Source organism: Salvia miltiorrhiza, unplaced genomic scaffold, assembly GCF_028751815.1.
Source record: "Salvia miltiorrhiza cultivar Shanhuang (shh) unplaced genomic scaffold, IMPLAD_Smil_shh original_scaffold_447, whole genome shotgun sequence".
Lineage (NCBI taxonomy): Eukaryota > Viridiplantae > Streptophyta > Magnoliopsida > Lamiales > Lamiaceae > Salvia > Salvia miltiorrhiza.
In genome coordinates, this window is record NW_026651550.1 from 77,870 (window position 1) to 92,051 (window position 14,182).

At 39.6% G+C, this 14,182-nt stretch overlaps 1 protein-coding gene across 3 annotated transcripts; it reads right to left on the reverse strand.

The window, feature by feature from the left end:
• Window positions 1-2,831: 2,831 nt before the first annotated feature.
• On the reverse strand, window positions 2,832-5,979 carry LOC131004650 (pheophytinase, chloroplastic). 3 transcript variants are annotated; one of them, XM_057931351.1, is made up of 7 exons: window positions 5,620-5,979; window positions 5,424-5,531; window positions 5,150-5,288; window positions 4,628-4,798; window positions 3,791-4,031; window positions 3,373-3,464; window positions 2,832-3,296 (listed from the first exon to the last, which is right to left on the reverse strand). In XM_057931351.1, exons 1-7 carry the CDS (start codon window positions 5,702-5,704, stop codon window positions 3,032-3,034), a joined length of 1,101 nt encoding a protein of 366 aa, XP_057787334.1. In that variant the 5' UTR covers window positions 5,705-5,979; the 3' UTR covers window positions 2,832-3,031. The 3 variants fall into 3 exon arrangements, with proteins under 3 accessions (XP_057787334.1, XP_057787335.1, XP_057787336.1); XM_057931352.1 differs by having other exon boundaries at window positions 5,424-5,524; window positions 5,620-5,852; XM_057931353.1 differs by lacking the exon at window positions 4,628-4,798.
• Window positions 5,980-14,182: the final 8,203 nt, after the last annotated feature.

Genomic DNA, 14,182 nt, shown 5'->3' on the forward strand with positions numbered 1-14,182 from the left:
CAGAAACTGTCAATCTTTGACAGCCTGCACTAAAAGAGCAATATCTCCAAAAACCTTTAACCTTTTTGGTTAACTACCATTTTTAGAGTGAACTAAACTTCATGGAGTTTTTGAGATCAATTGGTATGAGAGTTTATGATGATTGAGTTGGTTGTTATGAATTTTTAAAGATGACACAAAAACAGCAAAACTTTCTAGAAACAACTTGATTATATTTGTTTTGATGGATGATACGATATGACTAAATGGTGTGAGTTGTGAGAGTTATGATTAACGCACATAAATGTTGGTATCTGACACTCGAACAATTGGTGTCGAGTATAAATGATAGTTTACTGATAAAGAGTTTTGATGATTTTGAATTGTTTGGTTTGCGTTGAAAAGATGTCAAGATATGTTAAGTTTTGAGTCGAGAGACGAGTTCACGTAGTGAGATTCACGCGTTGAAATCTCGTGGCTGACATTATATATGAATAGGTCATGCCGAAATTTTTAGTGAAATTAGAATTTGAGCATAGTCAATTCTTGTTGACCCGTGACTCAAATACATGCCTAATGGAAAGTTTAACTTTCTAATCGGTTAATTAGACGAGATGAGAGCGAATAGATCTGCTAAGAAAGTGGACTTTTCGATGTGTTAAATATTTCTTTTAATTGAAGCGCTGCTAATTATAACATAAGGATGTTATAATTAATGAGTAATGACGAGAGATAATAATTGTTATATTGATTAACAATCAAGAGAGATGAACATTAGAGATACTAATGTTTCATAAAAGAGATTAGATTATTAATCGAGGTTTCTTTTATAACTTCTCACCAATTCTTCATAACGATGAAGGTCCTTTTGGGAAGTAACGACTTGAGGGAGAGAGTGACGTTACTCATTGATACAGAGACACAACGAGGTGGGCATTACTTTTACTATACGTATATAGAGATCCCCTGCGTGTCGTAGGCCTCTTATACGAATGAATGCATGAGATGATCTAACTGTTAATTTCAGTTTCATATATATCAAATGAGTTTAAATGTTACGTTCAAGCAAGTTATTTCATGACAAAATCTTTGAGTTAAAGTTATTTCAACTATTGTCTTGCCATAAAATGTTTCAATTTTAGTATGATATCTATCTGCTTTGGCTTTGCCAATGATGCAATCGAATTCGGGTCCTGAGCAGTTGATAGCTATCCTGCCAGGGCTAGTGTACACCAGTGACCGTGAGTCATCTAGCGGGTTGGCCGGTCAAGTGACCGTGAGAGGTGGCCACCTCTCCGGCACACAGTTTCAGATATGATAGATTACAAAAGAACTTAGTCTGATCAGACGAACTTTAAGAATCACAAATGAACTTAGTAAGCTTGGGCATTTTTAGCGAAAAACTCCCTTGCTGTACTGATTATGATGGCATGACAATTTATAGTTTTGAAGCATGTATTTTTATACCTAGGCATACGTGCCCACTGAGTGCTTTTGTACTCAGCCCTGCATATGTTTTCTAAATGTGCAGGTTGAGCTGATGTGATGATGGTGCTGCAATGAGCGGAGTCTCCAGGGTTGTTAATAAATAGTTAACCTGTCTAGAATATGTCTTCATACATATGTCTAGCTACTTTCCGCTGCAAGATGTTGTTGATGTTATAGTATGTTATGTCATACTTTGAGTCTTAAGAGAATGGTTGCATATGATGTATAACTTGATTAATGATATTAATTAACTTTTATGCAGTCTTTCATAGACTGTTTTCAATTGAGTATTAATGAATAAAAATGACGAGTTTAATTAAGATGAGTAAGTTTTACGGCTATAAATGACGCCCCTTTTCTTCCCCTTCTTCTTTAACCCCATCCCTAGTCGTGGATCACTCGGCCTAACTATCCCTAGTTAGGGCGGGCTGTGACAATTAGCATCACTTAAGAATACAAAGAATTGTCCGTTGGATAAAATGACATCAATCCAGGAAGATATTTTTTGGCATCAAAATAGCATCATTTTTTAGTACCAACTATAAGCAAAGAAAAATAATATCAGATAGCCCAAAAGAATCATCCATGCAACACAACTACAAGTAGAAAAGGGGCTGACCCATTGACAACTTTCATCAGCAACAACAGATACCCCGTACTTGGTTTTTGCAACGTGACTAACATGACCAAAACCCTTCCAATCATCTCTGTGAACTGGCTGTTCAAAAAGAATAGGCATTAATTGCCTCCATTTCTGCCAGAAAAGAGAAGGAAAGTGAGATCTTTCCAAGAATATACGCAGATAGACGAAACATATATTTACTACTAATGTTTATTGGATTTATATAGTAAATTTGTTTAAAAAAATTAATAAGTCTTGGATTTAAATAATAGATTTATATGTGATAAATATAGATAAAATCGAACTTGTTTAGAATTGTGATTGTAGTTGAATTCTTTTATGTTCATTATTATGACAATAATCAACTAAATAAAAAAGATTAGAATAATAATAATAATTAATATGATATTACACTATTGTCCTTAAATAGATTAAGAAATAGGGGCATATTAGGCAAATCAAATTTTGCAAAACAAGGCTCTTTTATAATAGGTATAGATAGATATAGATAAGAGACAAAGACCAAAAAAGTCGAGTAAGAATTTTATTTTTGACTTTGCTCCAATAATCAGACGATGACGCACTAATGCATGACGTATCTCCATATTGTAATACATGATGCTAGATCATTATCTCACAGACTTTTTTCTCATAGTTTTTTTACAATCATAAAATTTGAATAATCTTATCAATATGATTTTAAAAGAAAATCAACACGCTGCATTTGGATCGAGTCAATTAGTTGAACAAAAAATCAGCAGAAGAATGAAATTAAAAGCAGAAACATAACAACCATTGTTGGTTAGAATTCAAGTGGAAGAACAATGCAACTGATATCTCTATGGAAATTCAATTTTCAATTATATACCAATACCAAATATATCAATCATTTGAGCTTTCCAACAGATGTACATGCCTCAAAACTGTGGAACAGAACGATGTTCATGGAGCTTGAGGAGACGGTATAGTCGGGAGCCACTCCAATAGGGCCTTATTGACAAGCTCCGGAACCTCATCGTGTGGGCAGTGCCCCGCCTGTAAGTTTACGAGGGAAGTACCTGGATAAAACTCTTTGATCCGGAGAGCTTTCGCAGGGCCAACCCAAGGATCTAAGTCCCCCCACACCAAGAGCAACGGGCATGACAGTTGGCTCAACACGCTGTCAAGCGTATACTTTCTTTGGTTCGACATGAATCTTGTCATTAGTCTGCAGACACCCACAAACTTAAGGATTTAAACTCCCATCATGGACGGGGACTTATTTTACTCGTTTAACTTCGTACCTGTAGTAAACTTCGCCAGCATTTGGATCATCAGCAGGCCTTGTTATTGAATTGATTAGATAGTCATCAACATTTGTAGAGTTGACATAGACCTGAAACAAATACAAAGTGTAAATTTCATCACATGATGTTAATAGAGAAGAACAAGAATGTTATACATGCGGGGCAGAATAAGATTATTTATACAAGATCAATGAATCTTTTCTTTCTGGTTTCTTGGTGATCATTTTAGATGATAAAGCTCCCAACTTTTATTTGATCTTCAGCAAGAGATCCATCAAGTCCATCGTGTTAATGGGAAAAATACTTGGGACGGTAACTAAATACAGTAAATATAAATTCAATCAACTGAAGAAGATTTTACTGATCAGGAAAGGAAATGCAAATAAGCCCGTTGAAACCAGGAAAGTGCACGTACACTTTTCAAGACAGACTCAACGCGTGCTGGTTGCTTGGCTTGCCAAAACAAAAATCCAAGAACAACACGCTGAAAAACATCCTTCAGTGGCTTCAAAACAAATTTTTGCACGGCATTTTCTTCAGTCTCTGTTGCTGGAGAACTAGCATCTCCAAATTGTCCTGCTGAGTTCAGTAATACAACGCCCTTAACTTGATCCTGCAGTGATGCTGCTGCAACTAAAGCAGTGAATCCTCCTAGACTGAGACAATGATTAGGTGTAGAAGTCAATGATTTTGATTGCACCTCAAAATGAAACGATAAAAAATAATAGAAAAGATAATGTCTCATCAGTAGAAAATAACATAATAACCTCCCAATAGAAAATCTAATTTTTCAAGAAATAAAAGCTTGTCTTTAGCTCGTTATTGATTTGCATAATAGTCATATGGGTCCAAAGAAAATGAGTACAACAACATGAAACATTCATCATAACATCGTGTTAAAATCCAAGTCCTTGTTCAGATGGATGCAAAATATGAACGGCGGGAAATGAGGAAGTCGGGAAGGTACATTTTAAATGGCTTATTACCATGTATATAACTGACAACATTGAACTTCCATATATTGTGAGTTAAAAAAAGCTTATTAGAATATGCTGATCTAAGGAATTCACAGAAGTGGATGCATCAGTAGCATCCCCCCATGCATAAAATGCAATGAAGTAGCAATAGTCGAAGAAGACATGTAATGTTCAACATTTATGCTGCTCCAATTCAAGTAATAATGTTAATGAAAGCCATTAAACTTCATACTGTAAAACTAGTATAAAGTAGACATGACAGCACTAACACTTGCCTGTTTCCAACTAAAACTGCAGGCTCTTTAACTATCTCCTTCACAAAATCCACGACTTGATCTCTCCACACCAGAGCATCATACTCAATAAGCGCCTTCTCGCTCCAGCCAAATCCTAGCAAATCTAGTGCATAGACCTTATAATTTTTAGCCAATTCAGGTATGTTGTACCTAAAGAAATTTTAACAAGCCAGGACATTAGAAAACAAATCTGATATACACTTGTTCTTATCACTATCTGAGATTCTGAATGCTAACCACAGAGCATAAATATAACAATGTGACATATGGCTGCAAGCAAGACATTCAAATAATACTATTCCAGATACAATTCACATTCCACTAACATAGATGGCAAACAAAGGCAACATTTACACGTATTTCTCATTCTTGCTGGTTATATGATGCAATGAAAACAATGTGATCATATCCCCCTTGAAACAATTAGAATTTCAGTTAACAAAAGCCTATGTTAAAATTTAAAGTTCATAGCAGTAGAGCATCAAAGGCAGAGAGGCCAACCTCCAATGAAATGCAGAAGCCCCAAACCCATGAATGAGAACAATGGGCAGCCCCTCTCCTTCCACTACATAATGTATTTTCCTATCTCGCCACGTCCAGTAATTATATCCCTCCGGTTTAAATGGCAATTCCTCCAAACCTAAATCAGAGAAAGCAATCTGACATCATTACACATTAAAAAATAAAATTAAAAATGAAAAAGATCAATTGACAAAATCACGGCATTATCATTAACCATCCAAAAGAAAAAGAATAAGAAAAAGAAAAAGTTTGCCTTTGAGTTTTGTGGGCTCTGCAGCAGCAGTTGTAGCCATTACTGAAGCTCCAGCAGCAACAATTCCTTTAAACACAAAACCTCTCCTACTCAACCCACACCTGCTTCCTTCGCATTATTATAGAAATAACAATGAAAAACAACAAACATGGGCTTCTTCATTAATAAAAAAAAAGATCCAAACTTCAGAGCTTACTCTGACGATCAAGTCTTGGAAAACTCTTTCTTCCCAGCAACCCCAATTTCACAGAACTGGGCAAAGTGGCGCAAGAAGTTGACATGGGATTTCGGCGCAGCGCAGGCCCGACTGCTTGGAAATCGTTTCAGTTTGAGCTGAAGGAATTGATGAAGATTTTGGTGAACTATATAGTTTATCTTTTTTGTATATAAATTAAGGGAGTTTGCGAGTTGATTTCGACATTGAGTGGCTGTAGCGCGTTATTAATGTTGTGGCACCTATGAATTACAAGTAACGCCTTTGTCCTCCGAAGAATTTTTTTTGTAAGAAACGATCGTTTTTTGGGCTAATTCAGGGAATATGACATGACACGCCTCCAATGTTATTGAATAAAACACAAGCACAACTTATACTCCCCCGGCCTTATTAATAATGTCCCACATTTTCATTACTACTTTTAAACATGAATATTAAGGAGTGTTAGAAACTGAGATCGCTGTTGTGGCTCTGTCGATTTGGGTCTGCCGAGCTGATGCTGGATGCTCTGGCTCTGCCGATCTGGGTCTGCCAGGCTGATGCTGGCTGCTCTGGATCTGCTGAGCTGATGCTGGCTGCTCTGACTCTGGCGATCTGGTGTTGGCTGCTCTGGTGTTGTCTGCTCTGGCTTTTTTGCTCTGGAGTTGGCTGCTCTGGCTCTGCTTCTCTGCTCTACCAAGCTGGTTTTAGAAAGAAAAAACAAACAAACAAGAAAAGACGTCGAGTCGAGATGAAACTCTTCCGGCAAGAAGATTATCGCCCCGGTAGTGCTAACGGTGTTGGCGAATCTTCCCCAAAGGTAAAACGGCGACGTCTCGTTAGAAGTAGCACCACAATCTGACGAGCTCCGGCGAACAGAATAGGATCAAGAACTGAGCAATATGCAGTGAGAGTGAGTGAGGAAATGCAAAGTTTCATATATCCAAAGTCATGCCTCTAGACTTCTATTTATAGGCATCTCAACACTCATGAGGGAGATTAAATCCTCAATGAAGAGAATTAAAACCAAAAATTCTGTGCCCGTCCGATCGTCGGCAGCGCGCGCGAGGCCAAGGCCTTTATCCAAGCCCACTAGTAAGCCCACAAGTTATTAGCTCCATGAGCATTGCTATTCTTATACAAGAGTATACTTCTCTTGTTTTCCAATGTGGGATAACACTTCCAAGTGTTATTCCCTACTCAACATCCAAACTTTGATATACAATATCTCACTCACCGGAAATCGGTTTTGAGACTTCAAGTATACCACGTTCATCTACTCGAGATGTAGATTAACATCTAATAATTATTTCAATTAAATAATAAATATTTAATTAAATAATTAATTTCAGAAATGGTCTAAAACCATATTTCCAACAAGGAGTAGATTGATGAAAATTATTTAAATATTAAATATAAAGATAGAATATATTGCCCAAAAAAAAAAAATAGAACATTACTATTAAGACGACCTAGAAAGGAAAGTGGGACACTACTATTGAGACGAAGGGAGTAACTAATAGAAGAAGTTTAGACGTGCATTTGTTGGCCACGCGATAGAGTGATTAATGTTTAAGATCAAAGATTTTGAATTTCATTCTATCATAACACAATCTTTAATTTTTTTTTATTTAAAGTAATCGATTAATGATTAAGAATTTAAATAATTATTTAGAGTTTTGCCTTTAATTTTTTTTATTTAAAGCAATCGATTAATAATTAAGAATTTAAGAAAGGGCAAATGGTTTTTAATACCCACTTTTATAATACATCTATCAAATCTACCCACCTATATAAAACATCTATGAAAAATACCCACTTCATAGTGAAATACCATTTCTACCCTTATACTTAATTTCTCTTTATTTCCCATCTTTTGCCTAATTAAGCTTGACTAGTATATCGGCTGGAAACTTTCCTCGTGCCCGATAGGTTACTTCGGTAAACTGGGTCTGGACTGTGAGACAACGCCACGTACTGTTAAGTAAAAAATGATTAAAATTGGTAATTGTTCAAATTGATCCCGCGCTTCTCAAAATGGTATCAGAGCGGGTTTTTATAGAGGAATTATATTATTTTTAATTTATTTTATGATTAACCCATATGGGAGGAGACTCCATTAGAAAATATGGATCCGGACGAATGTCCGAGATGTATTGTGTACAGGAAATCTCTTCAAGATTTGGAGAGAGAAACGACTCGTCTTATAGACGATCTCAACTGGAATAATCGAGCCCTCGTGACGAATATTCGGCGAGGAGAAGATGCAGAAATTATTCGTGATATCATCACGGGTATCCAATCATACCATGAGACTCTCATGGGAATCGTCGGGATAAGAACGGCGATTGAACGAACCAGAGACGAGGCCCATCAGTCCCACGATTGATGGAACCAAAAGACAAGGCGGGAGTAGCTTTTCCAGGCTACCAAAAGATCGAGCCAAGTTCTTCCGACAACGTCAACTTGCGGGAGATCCAAAAGACGGTGGAATATTATGGCGTCAAGCTATACGATCTACCGATGGAGCTGAGCAGAATATCACTCAAACAAGAGGAAATATTAACCCTCTTGTGTGATATCCAGAAAAGAATGAAGGAGATCGAAAGGCGAAAACCATGTTCCGGGAAAATTCGGAAGCAATGGTCCAACGACCCGACGAATCCCCCTATATTTGATGCAGCACCCCAGGAGTTGCAGCCAAAGGATATAATCCGAATCATGAAAGGCAAATATCATGAATAGCCTTGACAGAATCGGATTAGAAGATCTACAGGAGTTAGCAGAATCTTTTGCTAACCTCAATATGGTTGATCTAAAGATGAACCAAGGAGATGAGGTGCCCAAAACCGAGCCTCAAGAAGAAAGTTCGTCAAAAAGGGGTGGAGCTTCAGACGATGCAAGCCACTACCAACGAACCAAAAGACGCAGGCCACAGATGCGGGATACTCCTGTAGGGAAGGCCACACTTGAACCAATCCATCCATATGGATTGATTCTCAACCTCGACGAAGCCAGTTTCAAAGATTGGGAGGATCTCATCGATGAGTGGGCTTCAGCTTTGAATATCGTAGTCACCACAATTGAGTACGATAAAAAGGAGTTTGCCAAAATCTTCGAAGCAAGTCTGGCAGGAATGGCAAAACAATACTGGGATAAAATTGAAATCTCAGCAAGGGAAGAACTGTTTAATAGCACAAAACCTTATGAAATCATTAAGGAGGCTACTAAACAGATCAAAATCCATTTCTTGGGAATGGGTTTTTTCGAAGGATCTGCAGAAGAGAAGCGCAAGAAGTATCATCAGGCACTCTACAATCTTCGATTAATGGTGCTAGAGCCAAAAGCTCTTGATGAATTTCTACGCCTTTATACCCTATATGTTCATATGGGGGTAGTTGATGATACAACCGCCAAGGACCTCTTTTTCACAAAGTTTCCAAGTCCATGGAGGGAGATGCTCATCAACGAATACGTATCACCGGGAGAATATCCCCTTGATAGTGCCTCAAGAAGGATGTCTTATGTCCACAAGAAGCTGTCCGAATGGTGCCAGAAGGCAGCAGACTTAAGGAATCTCAAGAAATTGAGAAGACTCAACAAGAAGTCCCCATTGATGTGCGACAACATTGATCTTCCAACAGAGATTGGTGCTGAGTTGCTGTATCAAAGGAGGAGCCGAAAGAAACATAGGTATCAACCCTATGAAAGAAAGACCAGAAGGAGTTCTTGGAAGCCAAGAACTATGTGGACCAGACAAAAGGCACGCTCCTACAAATCAGGCCAACGGAGCGGACCATCAAGAAACCGATTCTCAAATCAAAAGAGAATCCCGACGAGAAAAACTTTCAGGCGCACTCAAGCCAAAGCAAATGAAAGTTTTAAGGATTGCAACTGCTGGTCGTGCGGTGCACAGGGGCATATTTCAACCAATTGCCCAGATAACGAGAAAAGGCAGATAAGGAGATTCGAATCCACACCGGATATCGAAGACGCAATCTACCAACAGAAATTGATACCCGTGTATCAATTTGAAGATATATCCTCTGATGAGAGTATATATGAGCAAGAAGAAGTCTTTAGTTCTGAAGATTCGGGAATGTCCGATGGATCAACCGGAGACGAGTCAGACTAAAGAGGAACACGAGGTCCACCACACCCAGAAGGAGGATCAGAATGGATTTACTAGCCATTTTCTGATTCCACAGGAAGAAGTGGTGAAGAAGCTCGTAAGAAAACTCAACCGGGAAACTGGAGAGGTACAAACATACCAAGGGTTTTCCAATGGAAGATTGAATCGAGTTTTTAATAGCTTGATTCCATCCAAGAGGAAGCATCATGTCTATTTTGGTGTCACAAACCGAGAAATGGCGCTTCCGATGGAGATTACAAGTAATCAGGTGGAGATCCAGCTGGTTCCTGCTGAAGATATTAGGCAGGATCTCAAGAAAATGAAGCCAGAAGTCGCAAGTACGATGAAATGGATTCATATTGGAGCAATTCAGTTGGTGATCAAATCATCCCTATCCCCTGGGACAGACCAACCAATTGATGTCGCACTTTGCGACAAAAGAATCAGAGATACTAGAGCATCAGTTCTGGGAGCCTTTTCAGGCAATCTCTATGCCAAGACGATTATAACCGAGTTCTATCCACAGATCGCTTATAATCTACAGGATTCATCCTTCAGCAGAGCCCTGACCCTCTATCAGGACTACAAAAAGAAGGAGCTGTTGACAGATGGGAATAGGCCATACTCACTGACTTATCAAGTCTCGTATGCCCTATCAAATTCTCATCACACGGAATTATTTCTGGGAAAAGAATTTATTGAGATTCCAGAAATATTCAAGGAGGTAGCCAAGGCAGTCAAACCAAACCGAGTGGAGATTCCTCAGATCGGAGAAATCGACATCGATATTGGAGACAAGACGGTGCTAAGCCATACTCAAAGTCTCAGACTGGGAGCACCGAGGCTATCATTCCAGGGAAATAGACTGACTTCAGGGTCTATTACAAGAAGTTTCTCTCAATCATATGAGAGAATGGCGATCCAGGAAACACCAGCTCCAGACATGAGGGTTAAACTCAAATGTCCCGAAGGATGGAGACAAGTTTCCACAAAATTTGATACAACAAGCAGGGAAAATCAGTTTCCTTGTAGTTCGTTGTATTATTTGGCAAATCCAGGTGACAACCGATACATCGGAACTCTGGAGGTCGGAGGTTTTGAAATCCAGACCGAAGGCCAAGCCGGACAAGAAGCAGATGTCCTGATCTTAGGACGAGATTTCCTTGACAAATATAAACCATGGTCATGGAAATCAGGAAGAATGGAGATCACAATCGGGCGTCAAAGGTTGATGATCTAATGACAAGTCCATTCTCAATATACATCTCTGTTGGGATGTTATACGAGAAATTCAAAGCAGAATATTTTGCTGCTTATGTGGATTCGGGAGCAGGAATCTGTACAGCAAAACGAGGAGTCTTTCCAGCAGAAGTAGAAGAAGATCTACCTCGAATTGCAGGAAGGGATTTCTCCAAAAAGATTTTGCTCCTATCAAAGGGAGTAAAGCAAACGGAAATATTGATCGGCGGAGCAGGACAGACACCTTGGTACAAGGTCAAAACTCCACCTATTTATTTCCATGATACCGGAGCGGATATATTATTGGGAAATAATTTTCTGCAAAGCTTCAAGAAATTTATACAAGACAATGAAGCCAGGAGGCTTGTGTTCACAACCAACTGTGACCACAAAATCATTGTGCAAAGGCTCAAAGGAGCTTTTCATCGTTCGATGCCAATCAACTTTCGCAGCAAGCGTGGTGATGATGGCAGACTCCGGAGACCTCAAATGAAGGATCAAAGGAGATTCGGAGAAGTTTTGCTCAAATGCAGAACTGAGGGATTCCCAAATCTCTCCGAGGAAGAAACTCAAATCCTCAAGGCATCCCTGATATCACACAAAGATATTAAGGAAGAAGAACAGGTGTCCATAGCCGACGTCAAAAGGAGAATCCAGAAGTGTTACCACGAGGATCCTTTGGCATGGTGGGACAAGAACCAGCTCAAAGCTACCCTGAAAGTTAAAACTGGAAAGGAGCATGAGTTTGTAAGATTCAGACCTATCCTGATGAACACTCAAGATCAACAGGATATGAGGAGCATAATCAAGGAACATCTTGATTTAAAGCTAATCGAACCAGGGAAGTCGCCTTACAGCAGTCCTGGATTTCTGGTAAGAAATCATGGGGAGATCAAGCGAGGAAAACCAAGATTGGTCATTAATTATAAAGGAATTAATGACATTCTTGAGTTTGACGGATATTTTATCCCAAGCAGAGAACACCTCATCAACTGCATCAGAAGTGCAAAGGTATTCTCAAAGTTCGATTGCAAATCAGGTTTCTACCAGATTCGCATGGAGGAAAGAAGTAAGAAGTTCACAGCCTTCTCAACTCCACAAGGACATTATGTCTGGAATGTCATGCCAATGGGGTTAGCCAACGCGCCTCAGATATTCCAAAGGAAGATGGATAATCTCTTCAAAGATTATTCTTCGTTTATGTTTGTTTACATTGATGACATCCTTATTGCATCAAAAAACATTCATGAACATGTCAGACATCTGGAGATCTTTGCAGATGTTTGTCAACAAGAAGGACTAGTGCTGTCAGAAAAGAAGGCAGTCATAGCCACCCAGAAGATGGAATTTCTGGGGATCGAGATCGATGAATCTGGGATAATTCTACAAGATCATATTGTGGAAAAAGTCCAGGGATTTCCAGAGGATCTCAAGGAAAAGAAGCAGCTCCAAAGCTTTCTCGGAGTTGTTAACTTTGCAGGAATGTTTATCAAAAATCTTGCAGAGCACCGGAAAATCTTCAGTCCTTTACTAAAGAAAGATGTTCCATTTATTTGGAAGGAGGAACATCGGGAGGGTATGAAGAAGTTAAAAGAGATTTGTAAAAATCTCCCAAAACTTTCAATACCACAAGACGAGGATGACTTGGTCCTCTACACCGACGCGAGTGATTTCTGGTGGGCAGCAGTGCTTACAAAGATCACCCCTTTCGGAGAAGAACCTTGCAGATACTGTAGCGGTCTTTTCTCCGACGACGAAGCTGTGCGATGGCACATCAACGAGAAGGAATTCTTTGCAGTGCGAAAGGCGTTTAAAAAATGGCCGCTTTTCTTACTTGCCAAGAAATTTGTTTTGAAAGTAGATAACACTAACGTTAAAGCTTTCTTAACAAAAAAGATTGAATCTAAGCCTGAAAAATCTAGATTGCTTAGATGGCAAGCCGAATGTCAATATTATGATTATGATATTGTCGTTTTGAAATCTGATCAGAATGTTCTTGCAGATTTCCTTACAAGGGATGGAGCTCCCTGAAGCGGAGGCCATCGAGGCAATACATGGGCAGCTCTTTGAAAGTCTAGAGCTGCTACAACAAGAGTGGCACAGATGTGTGCTGCATACTAAACAAGCAGGAAAGATACAAGCGGCTGACGAAGCCAAAGTATCTAGCCAAATTGATGTCTGTTTCATGAAGATGTTCAATCTTCAGGAAGCAACTGAAAAGCCGCTCTTGCGCGCAGTCCGTGAAAATCGGGCTAAAGCAATGCTTTCCGTACAGGGCGGATTACCTGTAGCAGGGGATTCAAGTACCCCTAGCCCAAGTCCTGAGAGAATGGCTTCACAGCCGGACGCTCGAGGAAAAGATGTTGTTAAGGGGTCACTCCCTGAATCAACATGTCAACCCTCCACCTCTGGGGTAAAAGAGGGAGAGATCAGCCTTAGGCCCATGACAGGCCAAGTTAAGGTTGATACTAATCTTATTATTTCTTCTCCTTCTTGGCAGAATTATCAAGACAGGTGGGAGAAACTTCTTACGAGAAGGGGCATTAATCCGGGAAATTGTCGGGTTGATGTTGCAGGAAAATATCCAAGGGTTTGGTTCACGCCAGGAGCCAATCCAAACGATGTTAAAGAATGGTATGAATTTGGGGCATTAGCTTCAGTTTATACCACTTCCCCGGCATTCACCGAAATCAAGGGTCTACCCAAATGGATCCAGAAAACGGTGTTCGACGCATGGGAGAACAACGAGTCCCTCAAAAGGGGAGACGTTCTGGAATTGTACTTCTTCAGTGCAGCTCCAGAGCCAGTTGGCAAAGGAGTCTACGAAGCCTTCCATTTCATCAAGCTTCGGAGACCAGATACAGGAGCCTTGAACCGGATCAAAGTTCCTGAGTTTAATGCCGCAATCGTCTCAACATTTACGGAGGATCAAATCTCCACGAGACGAGCATGGGGTCTTTGGGTCTGTCTTACAGAGATGGACAAAATGAAGTCCAGATTCAAGTTCTTTCAGAGCTCAGATCTGGGAACGTTCCTGGTCAATACAATGACAGGAACCACAACCCAGTTTGCTGAAAATTCTTTCGAGAATAAGAGGCAAACTATTTGGGGAAACAAGATCGCGGGGAGCAAAGAGACTCGTCGCAAATTCTGCAATATGGCTCATGTTAGCCATTGGATCGAGAGAATCTGCGA